General features: G+C 40.6%; 1 protein-coding gene across 5 annotated transcripts in view; it reads left to right on the top strand.

Annotated features, from left to right (window-relative positions):
- The window catches only part of smap1 (small ArfGAP 1), a 128,805-nt gene that overhangs the window by 50,873 nt on the left and 52,645 nt on the right, over positions 1-25,287 (top strand). For 3 of the 5 annotated variants that reach the window (XM_073056487.1, XM_073056485.1, XM_073056486.1), the window contains 4 exons: positions 3,244-3,316; positions 6,043-6,114; positions 8,524-8,604; positions 24,858-24,953. In XM_073056487.1, coding sequence (XP_072912588.1) covers positions 3,244-3,316; positions 6,043-6,114; positions 8,524-8,604; positions 24,858-24,953 — 322 coding nt within the window. The remainder of the gene's footprint in view (positions 1-3,243; positions 3,317-6,042; positions 6,115-8,523; positions 8,605-24,857; positions 24,954-25,287) is intronic. The other 2 variants (XM_073056489.1, XM_073056488.1) reach the window with 1 other exon arrangement.

The raw sequence follows: 25,287 nt of genomic DNA, 5'->3' as shown, positions 1-25,287 counted from the left end.
TGTGAATAGTCATGTCCAAATCTTAGAATATTGAAACATCTCCATTTTTGAACTTCATCTTTAGCTCTTGAAACACAACTTTCCCTTGCTTACATCTCCTCTATTGTCTGAACTCCATCAGACTCTGCATTGATTTCAGCTAACACCAATGTGCTATTACACAGCCACAGAATAGACAGTGTCCTTTTAGAACAAAGGTAAGGTGGAATTTCTTTAGCCAGACAGTAGTGAATCTGTGGAGTTCTTTGCCACAGGTAGCTGTGGAGGCCAAGTCTTTATATTTAAGGGAGAGGTTGATAGATTTTTGACTGGTAAGGGCATGAAGATATGGGGAGAAGGCAGAGGTTGGGGCTGAGACGAGAATTAGATCAGCCTCGAAATGGTGGAGCGGAACCAATGAGCCGAATGGCCTAATTCCATTCCTATGTCTTATGGTCTATATGATTGCACAACTCGTTGTGTCTTCACATTCCTGCCCCGTTAAGTTTTCCACAAGGACCACTATGACTCTCTGATTTACTCATTCCTCCCTACCCACCTCTCCCTATCTTCCAGCACATTTTTTGCAATCATAGAAAGTACACTATTCTTGCACCACTTCCCTCACCACCAAGGACCTAAGCAGCTCTTTCAGATAATGCAGGGATTCACGTGTACCTCCTCCAACTTTGTAGATTTAATTTCATACTTGTAATGTGGCCTCCTTTACATTGGTGGGACCAGTCATTTGCCAAGGTGGTTACTAAGCTAAAGATTTGTTCTGTTCACAATTACTGTCTTGAACTTCCAGTTGTATGCCTTTTCAACTCCCCTTTCCTTTGCCACACTGACCTGTCTGTCCTCTGCCCTCTCTGCTGCCAAGGTGAGGCCATCCACAAGCTAGAAGACACCATCTTATATCTTGCATTGGATGTTGACTGTTTATTCATTACCATTGATGCTGCCTGAGTTTCTGCAGCATTTTGTGTGTGTTGCTATGAATGTTGATTCTTTGAATTTCAAGTTACTTGCACCTCCTGCGTTCATTTTTCTCTCCTCTTGTTCACATGCTCCCCTCCCCCACCTAGTTCCATATGGCAGTCACCCATTTACTCAACCTATTTGGCCCTTTGGCCTCTCTGCACTGGTTCCATCTGGCCATCATTCCTCTTTTATCTGATGCCACTTGTCACCTTGTCAGATTCCAGTATCTGGTCATTTTTTAGCACCACTTGTCAACTTCTATCCTCAGACACCAACATCCTTCTCCCTGTCTGGCTCTGTAGCCCTTCTGTCTTTTTTCATCTATCACCTACCAGCTCCTGCCTCAGACCTCCCCTTCACCTCTTTATACAAGCTGTCTCCCCACCTCACTCACTCATGATGTGCAATGTCAATCTGAAATATTGATTAACCCTTTGTCTCTACAGATGCTACCTTCCCTACTGATTCTTCTAGCAGTTTGCTGTTTGTTCCCATTTCCAGTACCTGCACTCTCTTGTCTCTCCAGTTTCCATTTTATTGTTCTGCTCCCTTCCTGTGTAATATTTTCTTTATTTTAAAATGTAACTGGTCACAGGTTGGTTTGCTTGCTTTGTATTTCCTTAATAGCTTTTTCAGACTTGACTGCTTCTCCCAAATCAACAGTAATCATTTTGCATAGGATTTGTGAATGTTAGAAAATAAAAAAATGAATCTAATTGTAAACCAGTCACAGTAGTGATAACACCATAATTTCACTAACATTTTCTTTAATATGCTGGAATTTGCTATTTATGTTAGTAAGAATAACTGGAAAACCTGTATATTCAATAGGTCAGCTAGAGTTAATGTTAATATTTTGGATGTGCCTTATGTAAAAACATTTCTTTCTGGTGTAACTATTGACAAGGTGATACTTTCAGAGTAAGGGGTAATATCTGAATTGAGCTAATTGCAACTTATCAAGTTGTGTAGATTCATTTGTCTTAATTACTTGGCATTTACAACAGTTAGATAGTATATGCTTTCTAAAGTACAGTGCATTCCAGCTCATTGGGGTAGCTGTTAATTTGGGTCAACTCTTAAAGAGCAAAAACTAACCGAGAAAATAACCAGAATTCCTTTATTTTATTTGGGACACTGTGCCACTTAATTGGGACAGGAGACTTGCCAATCAATTTCTAAGTAGCATCAGTTGCATGGAATTGTATTTGACCAATAGGTAGTACCTTGTGCTTCGAGTGAACAGTTTTAGAATTGCGTAAGTTGTGTGTTTGTTTTTTTTTTAAAGGAGTGATTTTTTTTTTGTCACTGATATTTGTCAACAAATAAGCAGTAAGACAATCCAGAACTGTTGTGCTCACTGGTTTCAAGCATGCAGGCTAGTATATGTCAGAAATGGCCAAAGTGAAAATGAAACTATTTCACTACTTCAAGTGAGAAACTGCAAACAATTTTAAGGTATCAACAATCGTCTTGAATGTTATAATGAAAATGATGATTTGGAGTTTGCAATCGTCAAAAGCATTGTATGATGGCAGTTCATTACCTGCACTAGTTGTCTTTGATTTTGTTCATTTATAGCCAGCATACATTGGATGAATTCTTCTTTGAAACTATTAGTAATTAATATAGTTTTATAGTATTGATAGTCTTCTAATTTGTTCTGTATTTGATTGAAGTACTTAATTTGTTACTCTGTTAAATGATAGTTTGTCTTTATAGCTTCTTAACTATTTCCATGAAACTTTGGGCCAAAATGGACTGGTCTCCATCTGTCCCAATTAAACAGAATCCACTATCTTAAAAATCCAAAGCAGATGCGTTTGCTCTCTTGCATTTCGAAAGTTGACCTATTTCCAATCATAAAATTGAACAACTACAGTGCATACACTTTGAGCATCATGATCAGCATACTGGTTGAGAAAACTTAAGAGTCCATTTAATATAGTTGGAAACCCAAAGTTGGGAAGTCTTGATCAGCAAATATTTTTAAGCTTGTGATCCTAAAGATGTTGCACTTTACCCCTTCTGCGAGATCTTAACTAGACAATCTCTTCTGCTGAGTTTGTTTTTCACCTTCAAAAATATTGTACTGCATATTGAAAAAACTACTTTAGCAATAAGAATTTTCTTTAAGTAGGAGTCAAAATACTGAATATTATAGTAATGCATGCTTTTAATTTGATTCTAGACACATGAAGTTTCTCTCTTAATTGCATTAAAGCAAAGGAAGTGATGACTTCTAATTTAATAAAATTTCCTTAATTGAATATTCATCAGAGCTGTAGAATTTTTCATCAGAGACAAATATGAAAAGAAGAAATACATAGATAAAAATATAAACAATGTAACAGTAAGTATTGAGGCATGATCTATATTGATGCAACTTTGTTTAAATCTCTTTTTTTCGCACCATCAACTCAACTCCAGGAGCTGTGGAAATTGTAGGATCCTTATTGAATTTGATAAGTTGACTCTCTTGCTGAGTTATTTAATGATAATATGGCATTATTGCCTCAGTGCACTTATTTTTTCTGGTCCACAAGAGGCAAGATGTGAATGTGTTGTTTAGCTATGTATTTTCTGTCTTCTGAGAAGCCAGGCACTTTCCATATGCAATATATATTTTGTTAACATGATTGCTGTAGCTGTTAACAATCATTCTAAACAAATTGTGGTGGAATTTAAATAGAGCCTCCTCTCCATGCTGTTATATTCGAGGGAGAAAAATACTCCCCTCAAGAGGTGCCATTTGTTAATGACCATTTTATTTAAGAACTAATAGGTTGTTGATTTTAAAAAATCTCTCCCCCCCCCCCCCCCCCCCCCGCATAAAGCAACCCTCAACAAGTTATGTTGTATTTACTGGATCAAATTATAGTACACCATTTTTCAATCAAAGACTTCATAAAGCACAGCACTGCACAAAACCTGTTTGGTTGACTTGCAAATTCCAAGTTAGTTTTATAAGACTAGGGTTTTCTTTGATCAGGGGCCAGTTTTTCACACAACCTGATTGAAAAAGGAACTGTAATATAAGAACCTTTTAAGAGCTCAGGATGCCACAAAACAATTGTGCAATTAATTACATAATTTCAAGTATAGTCAGGTATCATAAAGTAAATGTCCGTCAGCAGTTTATTTTTTTAGGCTTAATTTTTGGTTAACCTAACTGGGGAATATCCTCTGCTCTAGAAATAGTGCCATGAGATCTTTCTGCTGAGAGCACTGCTAGTATATAATCTAGAAGTCTGTACTCATGGCAGTTCAGCGCATCCTCTGTATATTACAAGAATGAGACATCTTGCATTTAGCTAAGAATAGCTGCAGTAGATAACATTTTTCCAAACAGTTAACTGTGTTTTTGTTTGACTTCCTCCAGTTGCAATATGCATCGTAAGTTGAGAGTCCAGAGCAGACAAAAGCATTAGTGCAATAACCTGTTGAAAATCCTGTTCAAATGCACTTAGTGATTACCAAGTAAGATTTAACTGAAGGAATCTTATATTTGTTGATCAAAGCTCTGTGAAGCAAAAATTATTTCTAATCAATAATGCCACTTTGAAAATATAACTTCAGATTGGCTTCTGACTGTTCTCTTTTTAAGTTCTGCATTTTTTTACCCCAAATTTAAATGAAGTTCTGATATGACAATAACTCTCAATAAGTCTGTTTCGTATGAAAATGTTTTGGAGTTACCATCTTCGGTATAACTTGGTGTCATAGAGTGCTACAGCCCATCTAGTCTGTGCTGAACTGTTATTCTGCCTAGTCCTATCCACCTGCACCTGAACCCTAGCCCTCCATACCCCTCCCATTGATGTAATTATCCAAACTTAAATGTTGCAATTAAAGTCCAAAGTATTGACTCTAAACCAGGTGTGCATTTAAGGTCTGAATGGTTTCAGAATAATGAATAGTTTGTTACTTTGATAACAGCTACCAAATTTAAAATCTTTTGTCCAATGGACAAGTAAACATGTTAATTAAAATCTTTAATCTTTATTTCAAAACTAAATGTAACAGTTTGGTATTAAAACCATATATTGGAATGGTGATATTGCAACTTACAAACATGTTTTAATGAAAGTGGGAAGTATGTGCAGACAATAGAAACAAATGTTGATCGAAGTGCTTTACTGTCTGTGAATTAACTTGGTGATGCGCTTGCAGTTCTAATGTAGCAGTAGCAATTCTGGAGTTCCCTGTGTAAGCTTGTTGCTTCTGTCTTTCCTTCCTCTTGGTTGCCTTTTTAAAGTTGGCTCACTTGGCAAAGCTTTGTCTCCTGCCTTTCTTTACCATGATATAGTGTTGTATTAAAATTCGATAGAAAGTTTTGTCAGGATGGAAGAATGGCAAATATGATGTTTCAGTCCTTGTAGTAACTAAATAATCTGCCCTGTAGTGACCATACTGTTTTAATTCATTAATTCTTCCAAATAAGAAATTATCTGTGTGTTCAGATCATTAACTAGTAATCTCAAAAATTAGGGCGTTCTAAAATAACTTGGACACTTGATAGAACTTAATTTGGAGGACTGAAATGGCTTGCACAATAATGACAGCTTTATTCTGTTTTCCTTGTCAATTGCTCTGATAATAAGGAGGGTCAGAGGTTCATTATTTTGTAGCCTTAAATATCCCCATCTGAATTTGTGGTATTAGTTGCAGTTTCCCCTTGAATGTGAATAGTTGTGAAATGACAATTGAAGTCATTCATGTATTGAAAATTCCCTTTTGATATATAGTGTTCAAATCATAGAATACAAATCTAAAATTCTACTGCATTTGATTAAATGTGAGTGAAAAAGCTTTTGATGTGTTATTGGCATTTTAAGCTGTAATCAAATGGATTTCTATACATGGCCAATATTACAATATTCTCTACAAAGTGGTGAGATATTTGTGTTCATGCATTATGTAGGTATGCAGTATATCAGAAATAATACCATACAACATGCCTTATACCTTGGCCACAGCTAATAGTTTCTGCTTTCATATCTGTGTATTCTATGATGATAATTAGTTTCTGCTCTTATTCTATATGCATCAGTGTGTTCTTTTCTCTGTTCTGTGCAGAGCAGCTCTGTTGCTGTGCCTTTGCCATCATCTCCTTCTTTATCAAATGCTGCTGAGAAGAGCAAGCTAGAGGTATTGCCTTAGGACTTTCAAAAAAAAGTGATGGACATTGAATGAGATGCATTTTTCTTTGCCCGATTTTCCTTAGCTTTTAATAGTGTTTGAAAAGCCATAATATATACAATCACTTTACAATCTAATTCTCACATCTTCTGATAAAAATCATTGTATTGGAATCTACATTGCATTGGGTTAGAGAATTTGCCGATTTGTAGAGTTTTGCAGCACAGGAATCAGCCCTTCAGCTCAACTCATTCATGCCAACCAAGATACCAGATGAAACTGATCTTATTTGTCTACATATCCCTCCATGCCTTCCCTTTCTATGCACCTGTCGAAATATTTTTTAAATGTTGTTGCATGTACCTCCATCACCGCCTCTGGCAGCTTATTCCATGTATAAAAGACTCGACTCTCATCTCTTTTAAATCTTTACCCTCTCACCTTAAATTTGTGCCCTCTGGTTTTTAGACTACCCTGGGAAAAAGACTGACTATTCAAATTATCTATGCATCTCATAATTTAGTATGTCACCCCCTTATCCTTTTTAGTCCAGGGTAAACCGTCCCAGCCTATCCAATCTCTTTGAAATTAAATCTTTCCACTTCAGGCAACATCCTTGTGACTCTTCTGTGAAACCCAGTCTGGATTTCCATAGCATGGCACACCATTTTGTAGAACAGCAAATGAGTGACTATAAATCTTCAGAATGTGTCCCCAGCTACAAGACTCTCTCCAGTCTATTAACATTGTGTCATCAATTGCTTCAAAATCTAGAATTTTGTTTCAATCACCCCTCATTCCTTTGTACTCCATTGAGGAGTTTACTCAGTTGGTTCTCCTTATGACAAGTTCTCACTGTAAAAAGCATTCTAGTGAACTCCAAAGCAAACTTTATCATTTTTTACATGTTGCATAACAGTATAATAAATTTTCCATTGAACCTGCTAAGTTTGAATTGAGTGCAGGAAACAGAACCAACTAGGTTTAAAGGGATTATGGGAATTGAGGCCCAGTGGATTTAAAGGCAGCTGTGAAACCAAATGCCCAACCATCAGGATTGCTAAACAATCATTTAATGGGTTATGAAAGTTTTCACTATATTCTGGTTCCTGTTTTATTAACAAAGTAGATGGCGTGATTTTCCTACATTTTAATTTACCTGCTTGCTAAACTTGTAGTAATCCCTTGGTGTTATATTGGACAGTGAAGATGGTTATCTAAGAGTACAATAGAATCTTGAATAACTGGAAGGATGAGCCAAGGACTGCCAGATGGAATTTAGTTTAGACAAGTGCAAAGTGTTGCACTTTGGGAAGTTAAACTATGTTGAGACTTCTCACAGTAAATAGCATGACTCGAGTGAATCAAGAGACCTAGCAGTACAAGAATGCTGAATGTGGCAATATAGGGGGACTGGATGGTGAGGAAAGCATTTGGCACACTTTCTACAACTGTACAAGACATTATTTAGAGATACAGTGCAGAACAGGCCCTACTGGCTCAATGAGCTGCATTACCCAGCAACCTACCTATTTAACACTAGCCTAAGTACAGGACAATTTACAATGACCAATTAACCTACTAACCGGTACATCTTTGGAAAGTGGCAGGAAACTGGAGCACCAGGAGGAAATCCATGTGGTCACAGGGAGAACGTAGAAACCCCTTACAGCCGGCACCGGAATTGAATTCCGAACTCCATCCCAAGCGGGAATAGCGTCTCGCTAATTGCTACAGTACAGTGGATTTTGAGGTGCATTTGGCATATTGTGTGTAGATCTGGTCACCTACCAAAAGGAACAATGTCATTAAGCTGGGTGGGATACAGAAAAAAATTTGCAATAATGTTAGGGTGGGACTGGAGGAGTTGAGGTACAAGGCCAAACCAGATAAGCTGGTGTTATATGTTCCCTGGAGAATAAGAGGCAAGGCGTGTAAAATAATGAGGAGCATGGATCAGTTCAATGATCAGTCTTTTTCCCAGGGTAAGTAAGTCTAAAACTAGTGGGGATAGATTTGCTATTGGGGGTGGGAGATGATTTAAAGGGACCTTGAGGGCTAAGTTTTACCAACACAGAGTAAGGTGGGTATGTGGGACAAGCTGATAAAGGTGGGTACATTTGCAAGACTTAATAAATGTTTGGAGATGTTCATAAATATGAATGATACGGAGGGATGTGAGCCAAACGAGGGCGAATGATTAGCTTACGTAGGAAACGTGAGCATGGACAAGTTGGGCTGAGCAGTTTGTTTTTCCCTTGTTTTCCTCTTTAATTCTGTAAGAATTATTCAATCACAAATGAACAATGAGAACGCTTTTTATGCTTCAGTTTTATCTGAAAGCCTGCTATTAAGGCAATAAACATTTTCTTAACTTGTAATTATTTTTTGTTATAAATTATTTTTTTATATTTGTAGAGAGAAAAATACAAAAGGAAAGACGAAAAGAAGGGGGGCAAAGATCAAGAGAAACCCGCTGCTTTTGACAAAGTAAAAATGGTAAGTTCAATAATTTTCTCCATTTTGAATTGTGTTGATATTGTGTCAAATGCAGAAATTTAAACTGACAGAGATGTAGTGTAATTATTTAATGACATGCCACTTAGCTGTTAAGCTCAATTAGCTAAGGAAGCAGATTGGACAAAAGCATATCATCTTTGACAGCACAAGTTATGGTGACTGGCATTTGCTGTTTTTGCAATTGCTAATTCAAGTATAAAAGGAATTAAATGTTAACCAAATACTAATTCTGACTCTGAATAACTAACCATTTCCAAAAAGGGTAGGCCATAAGATCCATTTCCACTCTTGAATTTCTGATTATGATTAGTTTAATAGGAGCAACTTTTAGCTTCATTATGGAGAAGCAAGTCAATCCAGTTCATAAACTCATGCTAGATAGTATACTTGTTTAGTAAATGCAAGTGGGAATATATTATTGTAGAAGCTCGCCTGTGTGGCCCAGGGTGGAAAATAATTATGGAGATCAGAACTGTATGATTTTCAATTCTGGAGCCATAATGCTTATTTACATTTTTATAGCACTTTTAGTAAAGCATGCAAAATGCTTCATGAAATGTTTTTTCAGAGACTAAGACATGAGCAAGTCTCTGGTTTCCCTGCAGCAAGGAATTTAATATTTTCAGTGAGCAATGTTACTGATGTCATTGCTTGAACGTATACACAACATTTGGTTTCTACATTTTTTTTCTTGTTCTGGTATTTTACCCTACATATAAGACTGTTATTCTGTTCCCAAGTTTAAGCCTTAACCAGTTTTTCCATAAAATGGCACTTAGTGTATCTAATTGCTTTGGGTCATCTGAATCCACCACATTTGTCAGCAAATTCCAGATACCCATCAATTTTTTTCGTTAAAATAAACTTGTCCTTCTAATCCCTGCCTTCCCAGAATCCCCTTAATTCCGGGGCACCTTCAGGATGGATACGACAGTGGCATGCAAAAGTTTGGGCACCCCTGGTCAAAATTTCTGCTACTGTGAATAGTTAAGTCAGTAGAAGATGAACTCATATCCAAAAGTCATAAAGTTAAAAACGAAACATTCTTTTCAACATTTTAAACAAGATTAGTGTATTATTTTTGTTTTATACAATTTTAGAGTCAAAAAAAGGAAAGGAGCACCATGCAAAAGTTTGGGTACCCCATGAGATTTGAGCTCTTGGGTAACTTTTACCAAGGTCTTAGACTTTAATTAGCTTATTAAGGCTATGGCTTTTTCACAGTCATCGTTAGGAAAGGACAGATGATGCAAATTTCAAAGCTTTATAAATACCCTGACTCCTCAAATCTTGTCCCAACAATCAGCCCAAAATAAATGATGCCCACAAAGCAGGAGAAGTCTATAAGAAGATAACAAAGTGCTTTCAGCTAACTGTTTCCTCAGTTCATAATGTAATTAAGAAATGGCAGTTAACAGGACGGTGGAGGTCAAGTTGAAGTCTGGAAGACCAAGAAAACTTTCCGAGAGAACTGCTTGTAGGATTGCTAGAAAGGCAAATCAGAACCCCCCATCTGACTGCAAAAGACCTTCAGGAAGATTTAGCAGACTCTGGAGTGGTGGTGCACTGTTCTACTGTGCAGCGACACCTGCACAAATATGACCTTCATGGAAGAGTCATCAGAAGGAAACCTTTCTTGCGTCCTCACCACAATATTTAGCATTAGAAGTTTGCAAAGGAACATCTAAACAAGCCTGATGCATTTTGGAAACAAGTCCTGTGGACTGATGAAGTTAAAATAGAACTTTTTGGCTGCAATCAGCAAAGGTATGTTTGGAGAAAAAAGGGTGCAGAATTTTATGAAAAGAACACCTCTCCAACTGTTAAGCACGGGGGTGAATCAATCATGCTTTGGGCTTGGTTATTAATAAAAATAAGCAAAAGCCATGTCAATAATGCAAATATACATATAAAACAAGTTAGCAGTAATAAACCTAAAAGTCTAGGAATAATAATAAACAAGCTCTATCAATGTCTAGGGGTAAATGAATTGTCATAGAATAGTATAAAGTTCAGTTCAGTTCATGAGTGCTGATGTAGTTATGGTTGTTGTAATCGTTGGGGAGAGAGAGAGAGCGAGCGAGATGTAACAGCTACAGTCAGGCATACCTTCCTTTGTTTTCTTAATCCGTCATATCGGTGTGGTCATTCAGTTATGACCTCTCCGTTCTTCTGTGGTGGACTCGTCACTCTGGCATGAGTGGATACACACACAAGTCCCCACTGGCCCTGCTGTAACACTGTGAGTTTTACTGACCGATCTCTTGGTTCGGTCTCCGAAGCCCCCACCTTTCTTGTGGGTTCCAACACTCAATCAGTGTCCACTGGCGTGTCTGGAGGGTGTCTCTCCAGACCTGTCTTTTTATCCCTACTAACGGGGACTCAGCTATCCATCACCCCTGAATGACTGTGTCCATCAAATAAGGCCACTCCTTCAGTCCACTGAGGAATGTTTATGAGCAAACTATTGTCCTTGCAGCGAAACAGTAAATAATTCAAAAAGGAGTCACAATACGGTTAATCAGTGATTTCCCCCCCTCTCTCTTATCTGTCGCAGATGTTCTTGCCTGTTTTTCGTCTCTTTCTCATGGTCAGCATAGCAACAGTAATAGTTTGTGTTTCTCGGGGGGGATGGTTAACTCTTCACCCCATTGTCCATCAGGTCTGTTCATCACTCATAACACCCCCATCCTTCTGGGAATTTTCACTGGGGGGGGGGAAATTAACTAATAAAGCACATGACTGAATTACAGAGTTTAACAAAATACAGAAGTTGCCTTAACTACAAGAATAATACAGATACACATTCAAATTAACATCTCGATAAACAATCAGCAATAACATTATCACTCCCCTTTACATGTTGTATTTTAATATCAAATTCCTGTAACAACAGACTCCAACTTAGTAACCTCCTATTTTTATTTTTCATGTTAGCCAAAAATACCAAGGGGTTGTGATCAGTATAAACAATTAATGGTCTCTGTGCTGAACAAATGTAGACCTCAAAATGCTGTATCACCAAGATAAATACCAACAATTCTTTTTCCACAGTGGAGTAATTTCTCTGATGCACATTGAACTTTCGAGAGAAATACGCCACTGGGTGTTCCACTCTATCCCCTGCTTTCTGCAATAGGACTGCCCCTGCAGCCTCATCACTTGCATCAGTCACCAGGGAAAAAGGTTTCAAAAAGTCAGGTGCTTTTAACACACGGTGATGGCACAGTATGGTTTTCAACTTTTCAAAAGCTTCCTGACAAGGACTGCTCCACTTAAATTTTTCCTCCTTCCATAGGAGTTTTGTAAGCGAGAGGGCAATATCCGCAAAATTCTTACAAAATTTCTGATAGTACCCCACCATACCCAAGAACCTTCTCAATGCCCTTTTATTTGTTGGGACAGGAACCTCGGAAATAGCCTGTACTTTTGCCTGCACAGGAGCCAACTGCCCCTGTCCTACCACATACCCCAGGTACGTGATCGTGGCATGGCCAAACTCACTCTTTGCGAGGTTCACTGTGAGATGGGCTGCAGACATTCGTTTAAGCAGTTTCTCCACAGCCTCAAGGTGTTCATCCCAAGTATCACTCCAGACCACTGCATCGTCAATATAAGCTTTTGTGTTTAACTCTCTAATCACTGCGTCAATCATTCTCTGAAATGTCCCTGGAGCATTTTTCATTCCAAATGGCAACACATTGTATTCATAGAACCCTGATGGTGTGACAAAGGCTGAAATTTCTCGAGCCTTGTCAGTTAAAGGAACACACCAGTATCCCTTTAGCAGGTCAATCTTATTGATGTATCTTGCTTTATCCACTTTATCAATACAATCATCCACTCTGGGGATAGGATAAGCATCTGTTTGTGTGATAGCATTCACTTTTCTGTAATCTGAACAGAATCTTATATTACCGTCCGGCTTCGGTACAATCACGCATGGAGATGCCCATGCAGAGGAAGATTCACGAGTAATACCAGCAGCTAGCATATGCTCAATTTCTTTTTTCACTAGCTTGCTCTTTTCCAAATTCATCCGATAAGGGGATTGTTAAATCGGCTGGGCCGAGGTAACAATAACATCATGCTCTGTTACTTTGCACCTCCTGGGAACATCTGGGCATAAATCTGCATGCCGTTTAATTAGCTGTGTCAGCTGCTCTCTTTCTGCAGGCTCCGAATGACTGACTTTATCAGCAAAGTTGGCTAAAATAACAGCGTTCTCTAGTCTGGTGGGTACTATGCTTATCTTTTCAAAACGCTCAGGCCCCTCCTTATCAATCCTTTCTGCCTCAGCGGTCTTCACGACAACACCGCCCACCGTTGGGAGTTGTGTCATGATAACCTTTGAGCATGTTAACATCAACCAACTGGCTCGGCTTTCGCCTATCATGTGTTTCGATCACATAATTCAACGAGTCTAGTTTTTTAATCACTTTGTACGGCCCTTGAAACCTTGCCTGTAGGGGTTGGTAACTACAGGGAACAGGACCAAAACCTTATCGCCCACTTGAAATTCCTGCTTTCGGGCTCGTTTATCATACCATTGTTTCATTTTAGTCTGGGAGTCTTTAAGATTTTGTTTAGCAAAATCACAAACTTTCTGGAGCCTTTCGCAGAACCTCAAAACATAGTCAATCACATTGACTTGCACGTTCGGACTAGACCATTTTTCTTTGAGTAAGGTTAAAGGTCCTCTGGGTCTGTGACCAAAAACGAGCTCAAATGGACTGAACCCCAGAGGTTCCTGAACCGTGTCCCTCACGGCAAATAACAGAAGTGGTAATGCATCATCACAGTCTCGAGTGTTTTCCTGACAGTAAGTTTTAATCATGGTCTTTAAAGTCGCGTGGAATCTTTCCAACGCTCCTTGAGATTCCGGGTGGTATGCAGAGGCTAGAATTTGTTTAACTCCCATCCGTGTCAACATTTGCTGAAATGCACGGGACGTGAAGGTACTTCCCTGATCTGACTGTATCTCTCTAGGTAACCCTACCGTGGTAAAAAATTTAATGAGGGCCTTTACTACCGCAGGAGTCCTAATGTTCCCCAGGGACACAGCCTCTGGGAATCGAGTAGCAGCACACATCATAGTCATGACATACTGCCGCCCGCTCGCAGTTCTGGGCAAAGGACCCACAAAATCCACGATGATTCGGGAAAAAGGCTCCCCAAAGACGGGTATGGGTCTGAGGGGTGCCTTAGGAATAACCCGATTTGGCTTTCCTACCACCTGACAAGTATGGCACCTTTTACAATAGTTAACAATATCCTTCCTCATGTTTGGCCAATGAAAATCTTTCATAACCCTATCTACTGTCTTCCTTACTCCCAAATGTCCACCTAGAGGTCCCTTGTGAGCCAAGTTCAAAATTTCATCCCGATAAACCTTCGGAACTACCACCTGGTGTACCACTGCCCAGTCCTCATTGACTGGCACCGTGGTCGGCCTCCACTTCCTCATTAACACTCCCTCCTTCAGGTAGTAGCCCTCTGGTTCTTTATCAATCTCTACTTCAGAAAGAGCTGATTCTTTCAACACCAGAAGCTCCTCATCACGACTCTGTTCCTTTATAAAGTCCCTCCTGGCTAAGGGTAAATCTACCTCCTCTCCTTTACTCTCTTTCCTTTCTTCCTCCTTTTTCCTTGCAGCTTCTCTCTCTGCTTCCAGCTGCCTTATCCGAAGTTCATGCTGCCTCTTCTCCTTTTCCTCAGCCAACCTTAATTTTTCCATCTCTAACTGAACCTCCCCCTCGGCTGGTTTCCTCTCAGGGAACAGGTCCAATACATCTGGTGTGAACACACCCTTGGATACATAATGCATAGCTATTTCTCTCTGTATATTCACCTTCCTTATCGACGATTTCACCTCTGGGAGATGTAATCGTTTCGCAACATTCACCAATTCAGCCTTCCTGGCAACCTCTAATGCCCCTGCAGTCGGGTCTTTTAAAAATTTGACAATGTCCATCTCTGCTGGTTTCCCATCTGGTTAATCTCACAACCAGATCAGATAAGGGATTTTTATCCCGATTCACTGACCCCCTAATTTGGTAATCAAATCTCGAGATGAGGCCCCAATTTGTTACGTACCCCGTAACTGGGTGTCTAACCAGCAGAGAAAGAAGAATCCATTGGAGTCTGGTGATACCAAACTAAAGGTGTTCATTAATAAAAATAAGCAAAACCATATCAATAATGCAAATATACATATAAAACAAGTTAGCAGTAGTAAACCTAAAAGTGTAGGAATAATAATAATCAATAATAAACAAGCTCTATCGATGTCTAGGGGTAAATGAATTGTCATAGAATAGTATAAAGTTCAGTTCATGAGTGCTGATGTAGTTATGGTTGTTGTATTTTAATCGTTGGAGAGAGAGAGAGAGAGAGAGCAAGCGAGTGAGATATAACAGCTACAGTCAGGCAAACCTTCCTTTGCTTTCTTAATCCGTCGTATCAGTGTGGTCATTCAGTTATGACCTCTCCGTTCTTCTGTGGTGGACTCGTCACTCTGGCATGAGTGGACACACACACAAGTCCCCACCGGCCCTGCTTTAACACTGTGAGCTTTACCGACCGATCTCCTGGTTTGGTCCCCGAAGCCCCCACCTTTCTTGTGGGTTCCAACACTCAATCAGTGTCCACTGGCGTGTCTGGAGGGTGTCTCTCCACACCTGTCTTTTTATCCCTACTAACGGGGACTCAGCTATCCATCACCCTTGAATGACTGTGTCCATCAAATAAGGCCACTCCTTCAGTCCACTGAGGAATGTTTATGTGCAAACTATTGTCCTTGCAGCGAAACAGTAAATAATTCAAAAAGGAGTCACAATACGGTTAATCAGCGATTTCCCTCTCTCTCTTATCTGTCGCAGATGTTCTTGCCTATTTTTCGTCTCTTTCTCATGGTCAGCATAGCAACAGTAATAGTTCGTGTTTCTCGGGGGGGAGTGGTTAACTCTTCACCCCATTGTCCATCAGGTCTGTTCATCACTCATAACAAAGCCTTTTGCAAGGAAGAATGGGTGAAAATCCCCCAAACAAGAATTGAAAATCTCTTAGCTGGCTACAAGAAGCATTTATAAGCTGTGATATTTGCCAAAGGGGGTGTTACTAAGTACTGACCATGCAGGGTGCCCAATCTTTTGCTTCGGGCCCTTTTCCATTTTTTGTTATTTTGAAACGGTAAAAGACGAAAATAAAAAAAGTAATCTTACTTAAAATTTTAAAGGAATTTGGAAATCAGGTCATCTTTTACTCACTTAGCTATTCACTGTAACAGAAATTTTGACTGGGGTGCCCAAACTTTTGCATGCCACTGTATTAAATACTCCCATTTCAGCTGAGAATCACAACTGTGTCCAAGGGTCAGTACAGTTAATAAAGTTGTTTTAATGTGATTGAACAATATTGCTGCTTCAAACTGATGGAAACAATCCCAATTGTTGCTGTACTTTTCATCAGACTTTTCAAAAGTTGCTGGTCTGTGGACACAAAGGTTGTTATTTAGGTTATTTAGGTTTAAAAAGTGTAATTTTTAAAAAGTAAATACATAAATGAGCGTTTCATCTCCCACTACTGACTATATTGCTGACAAATATACAATCTTTAGTAAATAAAACTAATAATCTCAGAGCTAAGATGCTGTATCAGAAGGACATTAGGACAGCGCATGTCCTGTACTTCACTAGTTAACCCCTTCCGTACCAGACACAGTGATTCGGATTGACAGGTTCACTATAACTCTGTCAAGATAGGACTGTCGAATCTTTCAAAAGCACAGCTGGAGGTGTATGCCTAATGATCAATTCCCTTTGGTGCACAAATGTGTCAATGATGTCCCAGTTCTGTTCACCAGACCTGGAATATCTCGCAATGAAGTGTCGAACATTTTACCTGCCGCAGGAGACTTCAGTAATCATTTTCGTAGCAGTGTAATTCCCCTCAGGACAGTGTCATTCAGGCTGTAGATGATGTGAGCAATGTGATCAACTTGCATGAAGTAGCACACTGGTGCCTTCACCATTATTTTAGGGGATTTTAACTAAGCCAGCCTGAAAGTCACTAAATAATTATCTGCAAATCACTTGTTGTACCTGAGGATACAACACTGGACCACTGTGACACCATGATCAAGAATGCTTCTGCGCCCACACTTCAGAAAGTCTGATCACCATACTTCTATCCCTGAGTATAGGCAGAGACTGAAGACTGCAGCACCAGTATTGAAGACTAAGAAGGTATGGACAAGGGAAGCATAAGAGTGTGTACAGGACTGCTTTGAATGAGTGGACTGTATTCAGGGATTCATCTTTGAATCTGGATGAGTATGCCACAGTTGTTACTGACCATTAAAACCTGTGTGGATGAGTTTGTGCCTACGAAAGCTTGCTGTACATTCCCAAACCAAAATCCGTGGATGAACCAGGAGATTCAATGTCTGCTGAGGGCTAGATCTATGGTATTTAAGTTTGATGATCCAGGTCTGAATAAGAAAACAGGTATGACATGGAGAGGGTTATTTCAAGAGCAAAGTTAAAATTCTGAGCAAGGTTGGAGGGAACATTGGATGCAAGCAAACTCTGGCAGGGTCCGCAAGACATTACTTCCTACAAAGTGAAACCCAATAGCATGAATAGCAGTGATGCTTCACTTCCAGACCAGCTCAACAACTTCTATAACCGCTTTGAAAGGGAGAATATAACTACAGTTGCACCTGGTGACCCTGTGATCTGTCTCGGAGGCTGATGTCAGGTTGTCTTTAAGGATGGTGAACCCTTGCAAGGCGGCAGGCTCCAATGGACTACCTGATAAGGCTCTGAAAACTTGTACCAACCAACTGGTGGGAATATTCACTGCTATATTTGGAAGTTCCCACCTGCTGCAAAAGGACAACAATTATACCAGTGCCCAAGAAGAGTAGTGTGATCTGCCTTAATGACTGTCAGCCAGTAGCCCTCACATCTACAGTGCTGAAATGCTTTGAGAGGTTGGTCATGGTCTAGACCCACTACAATTTGCCTATTGCCACAATAGCTCTGCAGCAGACGCAATTTCAATGGCTCTTCACACGGCTGTAGATCACCTGGACGATACAAGCAGCAGTGTTAGGATGCTGTTCATTGACAGTAGCTCAGCATTTAACACCACCATTCCCACAGTCCTGATTGATAAGCTACAGAACCTGGGCCTTTGAACCTCCCTCTGCAACTGGTTCTCAATTTCCTAAATGGGAATCGTAATCTGTGCAGATTGGTAGTCATATCTCCTCCTTGCTAACAATCAACACAGGTGCACCTCGGGGGTGTGCTTAGCCCATTGCTATATTCTCTCTATACCAATGATTGTAAGGGTAGATGTAGCTCAAATACTATCTCTAATTTTGCTGATGGTACAACCACTGTTGATAGAATCTCAGATGGAGACAAGAGGGCATACAGGGGTGAGATATACCAGCTAGTTGAGTGGTGTCACAGTAACAAACTTGCACTCAATGTCATTAAGATCATAGAGCTGATTGGTGACTTTAAGAAGAGTAAGATGAGGGAACACAAAACAATCTTCATAGAAGGATCAGAAGTGGAGAGAGTTCCTGAGTTTCAAGATCTCGGAGGATCTAACCTGCTGCCAGCATATTGGTGCAGCTATAAAGAAGGCAAGATGGCAGCTTTATTTCATTAGGAGTTTGAGTAGGTTTGGTTTGTCAAGCTTGTACAGATTTGACCGTGGAGAGCATTCTGACGGGTTGTGTCACTGTGTGGTGTGGGGGGGGGGGGGGGGTGCTACTGCACTGAATTGGGAAAAAAAAGCTTCAGAAAATTGTAAATTTAGTCAGCTCCATCTTGGGTACAAGCCTCTGTAATATCCAAGTTACCAACAAGGAGTGGTGCCTCAGAAAGGTGTATTATTAAGGACCCCCATCACCCAGGACATGCCCTCTTCTCTTTGTTACTGTCACAGTGGAGGTAGAGAAGCCTGAAAGCACAAACTCAGTGAATCAGGAGCAGTTTCTTCACTTCCCTTCTCCCATCCATTTCCTAAATGGACATTGAACCCATGGACACTGCCTCATTTTTTTATATTGTTACGTACCTGTGACATGACAGGTACTGTCACGTGACAGGTGTTGAAGCTGTACTGGACTTGAGGTAATGGTCTTGTGATGGTGGAGTGACGTCATTTTCCCGCCAGTAGAGGTCATGTGACAGGCTTTTTTCACAGGGTATAAAAGGAGGACCCCTCCCTGTGAGGAGGGGCAGTTTGTGGCTGGATTTGCCATGTTGACTTCATGCCACTGCGTGATTTAATGTTATGACGCAGTTTAGTTGAAAGATAAAGTTTTATCTAATGCCTAAAGTTTAAAAGGTCATTGCCAGCAGTTTCTTTATAACACTGCTGGTTGAGAATCAGTGGAGAGTGAAGATCGGAGTTCAGGAGTTAAAAGATCGAGGAGAATCGATTTCGACGGTGCAACAGGTTCGACCTTGTTTGATCCTTATTCGGAAGGAATTCGTTGACTGTTCTCATGTTAATCCCTGTGAAATAGCAGAAAGGATTGGGAACAGTTCTGTAAAGGAAAGGTCAGTGCCTTTAAGCTGTTTCATTTGTCCATCTTCGTAAAATTCTTCGTGGGAAAAGTTCGATTTGGGAACTGAAGCAACACAACGTGAAAGAGAGTTTAAATCATCTTAAAAAGTCTCTCCCTTAAATGGACTGTGAGCATTTTGAACTTTTGCAATACTACTTTGAAGAACTGCTTTTGCAACATCGCTTTAAGAACTGTTTAAGCTTCCTTGCTTTAAGAACTGTTTAAGCTGCTGCACAGCAGCTGATTTCCTGTTACGTTAGTGATTTGTTTACTTTTGGGGGGTTTGTTTTCAGTGTTTAATAAACATGTTATTTGTTATAAAAACCCCTGCCTAACTCATATATTTATTGTTGCTTGAATCCGTAACAATATATATTCTGTTTTTGTGCTATTTTTACTTTAACTATTTATATATATAATACTTGTTATTTATTTTTTATATTATCATGCATTGTATTGCTGCTGCTAAGTTATCAAATTTCACAACATGTGTTGGTGATATTAAACCTGATTCTGATACCTTTAAATTTCTTCCTCTCACTTTAAACTATGACCATTGGTAGAAGATTCTTTACCTGCCTCTTATAAATATGCTTCCATCAGATCATTTTTTCAGCTTCCTTTGCTGCAGGGAAAACAAGCCAAGTTTACTTACTCTCTACCCATAAGCCTTGTCCTCTATAATTCAGGCAACATCCTGGTGTATCTCCTTTGCATTTTTTCCTAGCACAACATTCTTTATAGTGTGATGACTAGAACTGCAAACAGTACTCTAAATGGGATCTAGCTAGTATTAAGAGGATTTTAATTTTACTGAATGTTTTGTCAACAGAGGGAAAAGAAAAATGCATTTGTTCCAAAAGTGAAGTTGAGATCTTATCATTTGAAGCCTATAATTTGGTTTAGTGTTAAACTCTTGAGACATGCCAGCAATTAATTGAGTATTCATGCATATTCTAAACTGACTTGTATGCTTAACAGTTCTGAAGCTAGACAAATTAGTTCTGAACTTCTATTTGGTGGTAACTGTTATTACACTGGGTTGTTCTTTGACAATTACAAATTTTCATTTTCATTGTGCAATGTTTTCCAATTGAATTGCTAAGGTAATCACTTTCTTCAAAGTCCAATAAAGTAATGGATATTTAAATTATATCCCTTGTGCCTTTGCAACAATATGCCTTGTTAACTACCATATTGATTCATTTGGATTCTTAATCAATTCCTTTTTCTTTCTGGAAAAGAGCATTAACATTATAATACTTCTCTACTAATGGAAAAGGTGCCTGACTGAATAATGTGCTGCATCTGGAGCTCAGATTTGTTTGTCTCATGAGTATGAATTTTTAAATCAGTGAGTCTCACTGGCATATTATGCTAATAACATGGTAACAATTCATTTGTTAACGGCTAGTTTACATGTCTGAAGAATATTCCTGATGTAGCTAAGTCAAATCAAATAGCAGATCTGCAGCATATGTGTAAGTTTCTCACTGCATTAAGTGCCAAGTAAAGGCACTCTCCTATTGAAGATGGTCAGAAGACCTTCCGTTAAGATTCAGCCACCATTATCATTGGCTGTCATTTTGAGAAGTCAACATTGACCAGGAATTTAAGTGCTGTGCAAATAATTCTTCTACTTCAGACTGGAGACCAATGCCTTGAATGATTTGCTTCTAATCCAATCCATCATCTTCAGGGCACATGATGAGTATTTCAGTTATCAGTTCTTGGATGGGGGGGGGGAGGGTAGCAACAGTGGTCCAATGCAGAAGTGGGCCTCTTGGCATGCATGTCCATGCATATACGAATTCCATTTATCAGGTAAATCAGCTGAGGTATCAAGTTTAGAGTTAAGTAGAAAATATTTTTGATTGCTCACTGGAATGTGCACTGCTTGAGGCCTGCAGATTACCAGATTGCTGGCTAATTCCCACTTCTAATCAGTATTGCCAAGGTGTATCCACGGGAACTTGCACGGCTCCCAGTTATGCCTGTCTTTTTGTCGGCTGCGTGGAACAGTCAATGTTCCAAGCCTAGACTGGTGTCCCCCACTTTTCTTACGCTGCATCAATGACTGCATTGGTGCTGCTTCTGTACCCATGCAGCACTTGTTGACTTCATCATCTTTGCCTCCAACTTATACCCTGCCCTCAAATTTACCTGGTTCATTTCCAACCATCTCTCTCCCCTTTCTCGATCTCACTGTCTTTATCTATGGAGACAGTTTATCTACTGATGTCTATTATAAACAGACTCTCACAGCTACCTGCACTATTCATCTTCCCACCCTGTTACTTGCTACTTCTCTCAATTCCTCTGTCTCCATTGCACCTGCTCTCAGGATGAGGCTTTTCATTCCAGAACGAAGAAGATGCCCTTCCTCCACGATTAATGCTGCCCTCCTGCATCTCTCCTGTTTTACGCACATCAGCTCTTACCTCATCCTCCTGCCACCCTACCATTGATAGGGTTCCTCTTGTCCTGACCTACCACCCCACCAGCCTCTGCCTCCAGCACGTAATTCTGGAACTTCCGCCATTTCCAGTGGGCTCCCACCGCCAAGCACACTTTTCCCTCCCTCTTTCTGTTTCCCTCCCCCATCCACTTCCTGCTTTCCGCAGAAATCACTCTTTATGTGACTCCCTTGTCCATTCGTCCCTCCCCACTGATTTTCCTCCTGGTACTTTTCCTTGCAAGTGGAACAACCTGCCCCTACATCACCTTCCTCATTATCATTCAGGCCCCAAACAGTCCTTCCAGGTGAGGTGATGCTGCAACTATGTTTGTTGGGGTCATATACTATGTCTGGCACTCCAGCTGTTATTTTGGGTTTCCAGTGGAAAATAATTAAGAAGTGATTAGTAAAGAGTGACATTAGTAAAATGTTTTCTGCAGGAAAAGACAAAGGGTCCTCTTAGAATCACAAACAAGAGAAAGTCTGCAGATGCTGGAAATCCAAGCAACACACAGCAAATGCTGGAAGAACTCCAGCATCAATGGAGAAAAGTACAGTCGACATTTTGGGCCGTAACCCTTCAGCAGGACTAGAGAATAAAAAGCTACGGAGTAGATTTGAAGGATGGGGGAGAGGAGAGTGACATTCCCAGTGATAGATGAAACTTGGAGGGGGAGGGATGAGTAAAGAGCTAGGATAGTGGTCGCCAACCTGTTGATCGTGATCGACTGGTCAATCTTTGAGACTCTCCCAGTAGAACCCGAAAAAGATGAAAAATAAATACACAAATACTGTTGAGAGATTGTTTCCAGGTTGCGGGGTTTTAGTTCCGTTCTTTCTGCCCAGTGCGCATGTGTGTAGCTCCCCGCCATGCACTACACAGTGTACTTCAGTGGTCCTCAACCACCGGGACGCGGGGAAACGATATGATTTGGCAATATGAAACGATATGAGTCAGCTGCACCTTTTCTCATTCCCTGTCACACCCACTGTTGAACTTGAAGGCACACGAGGTCATCAGTGGCCTAAATGCAGAGATACCCTCGCACCAGGAATCACTGGTTGGCCTCATGTGGCCGGCGGGAAGTGCCGTTGCTACTGGCCTGGAGTGTGGACAGATGGGTGCCACCTCTAAAGCTGTTTGCACTGAATGTTCATGGGGAACCCGGTGCTAAAATATTCGCAGACGACTGAATTCGGGCTCAGGGTTTTGTAAGGAGCAGAGCAGCTACCTCGCTGCGATCTACTGAAAGTCATCCCTCGAGACAAACTTCTGTCAGCCAATAGTTCCTACAAGGGGGGGCGGGGATGCGTCTTGTCGCACTCCTCGCTCAGTCGCTTGCTCTTTCCAGACTGTGACCGCCGTGGCCCCGGCATGGGGACCTCCGGCCCATACCTTGTCCTTTCACCCCACCCATGACCAGCTGCACCTGGCCAAGGCGTCTGGCGGCGGGCGGCTGGAGTTCGGGCCCGGAGGCTGTCTAATGAGGCAATGAAGCCCTCAAAACTGCTTCAGTACCCTGAGTCCAAGCACCCAGCACTTAAAGACAAACCCGTTGAGTTTTGTGAGCAGAAAAAAACGTGAGCAAGCAGGACAGCAGCTAAGTGCTGAGAGCCACAAAAACTAAATTGCGGAATAGACTGGACATAAGGAACCTGCTTTGAGTATTGCTGTATTCTGGTCGTGTTTAACGCCCGCCACCGTTAGCCGGTCCTCAAGAATATTGTCAATATTAAACCAGTCCGTGGTGCAAAAAAGGGTGGTGACCCCTGGTGTTTATACATTATTTCTACTTCCCGGTTGCGGGGTTTTACTTCCGGTCTTTTCTGCCTGGTGCACATGTGTGTGACTAATCGAGTTAGTAAATCGATCTTGCCTTTCACTAAGACCAAGGTAGGGAATCTTGGGCTTTAAAAGGTTGGTGACCACTAAGCTAGGAAATTGGTGAAAGAGAGAAGGCTGTGGAATAATGAAAAAGGGAGGGTGGAGGAGCATCAAAGGGTGGCGATGGGCAGGCAGGGAGATAACATGAGAGAGGGACAAGAGGGATGGGAATAGTGAAGGGGGGAAGTGTGAGAAATCGATGTTTGTGCCATCCGGTTGGAGGCTGCCCAAATAGAATATAAAGTGTTGTTCCTCCAACCTAAGTGTGGCATTATCCAGACAGTGGAGGAAGCCATGGATGGATATATTGGAACAGGAAGTGGAATTAAAATGAGTGGCAACTGGAAGATCCTGCTTTTTGGCGGACAGAACGTAGGTGCTCGGCGAAACGGTCTCCCAATCAATGTTGGGTCTTACCGATTATACAAGAGGCCACACCGGGAGCACTAAACACAGTATATGACCCCAACATACTCACATGTGAAGTGTCGCCTCACCATGAAGGACTGTTTGGGGCCCTGAGTGGTAGTGAAGGAGGAGTTGTAAGGGCAGGTGAAGCACTTGTCCTGCTTGTCAGGATAAGTGCCAGGAGGGAGATCAATAGGGATGGAGGAATGGACAAGACGGTCACACAGGGAGCAATCCCAGCAGAAAGTTGGTGGGGGGGGGGGGGGGGGCGGAGAGGGACAGATGTGTATGGTGGTAGGATCCAGTTGGAGATGGTGGACATTTTGGAGAATTATGTGCTGGACGCAGAGATTGGTGGGGTGGTAGGTGAGGATAAGAAGAACCCTATCCCTAGTAGTGTGGTGAAAGGATTGGGGGTAAGAGCAGACGTGCATAAAATGAAAGCAATGCGGTTGAGGGCAGTGTTGATGGTGGAGGAAGTGAAGCCTCTTTCTTTAAAAAAGGAGAACATTTCCGGAAATGTGGACTGTACTTTTTTCCATAGGTGCTGCCTAGCCTGTTGAGTTCCTCCAGCTTTTTGTGTGTGGTCCTCTGAGAATATTTGCTTTTGAAGATACATTCTCAACACTTTAAATATTTATATTTTCAGTTTTTAAAATGTATTATGTTACATACACTATCATTAATTGTCTTTTTAAAATAAATTTTGTGCTTTATACAGGTAAGTACTGTTGAAAGAAGCTGTCCTCATTGTCGATGAGAGTCCAGCTAGTTTGATTAAGTTAACCTGGTCTTCAGTAAATGTTAATTTGTTTCTCTTACTCATTTCAAATGCTCATCTTTCACTTCAGACGTTTTGTCTTGACCTTCAGCTCTTTTGTTTCTAGTCACCTCCCCATTCCATTGGGCTACCTCCAAGTATTCTCAACCTAACTGGAGAAGAACTTCCTGCTGAGAAGGAAAACTCTGTTACTGCAACTCCTGTAAGTATTTTTTCCTCAACGTAGCAAAAATGAAATTTGTCTACACAGAGCAAAAGCAGCAGGTGATAGCTAATATATATGGGTTTGACAAAATTGTCAAACATGGAGGGAAAAGGAAGCTGAAGTTGAATACGGACATGATGGATATCATCAGAATAAATACAGCAGAAGCCAGGTAACATGAAGAATTCAACAGATTCTTGTAGGAACTGAAGCAGATGAACTTTGTCCATTGATAAGCACAGGAGAATATTGTTGCTAACAGAGACCATTGAAAGTAGCAAAAGACTGGCGTCTAAATATTCCAGGAGAAAAGTTTCAATCATGGTGTCGG

The sequence above is a fragment of the Hemitrygon akajei genome, chromosome 9 (assembly GCF_048418815.1).
Source record: "Hemitrygon akajei chromosome 9, sHemAka1.3, whole genome shotgun sequence".
NCBI classification, from domain to species: domain Eukaryota; kingdom Metazoa; phylum Chordata; class Chondrichthyes; order Myliobatiformes; family Dasyatidae; genus Hemitrygon; species Hemitrygon akajei.
Note: the sequence above shows the minus strand (reverse complement) of the source record. Positions and strands in the feature narration are given on the sequence as shown.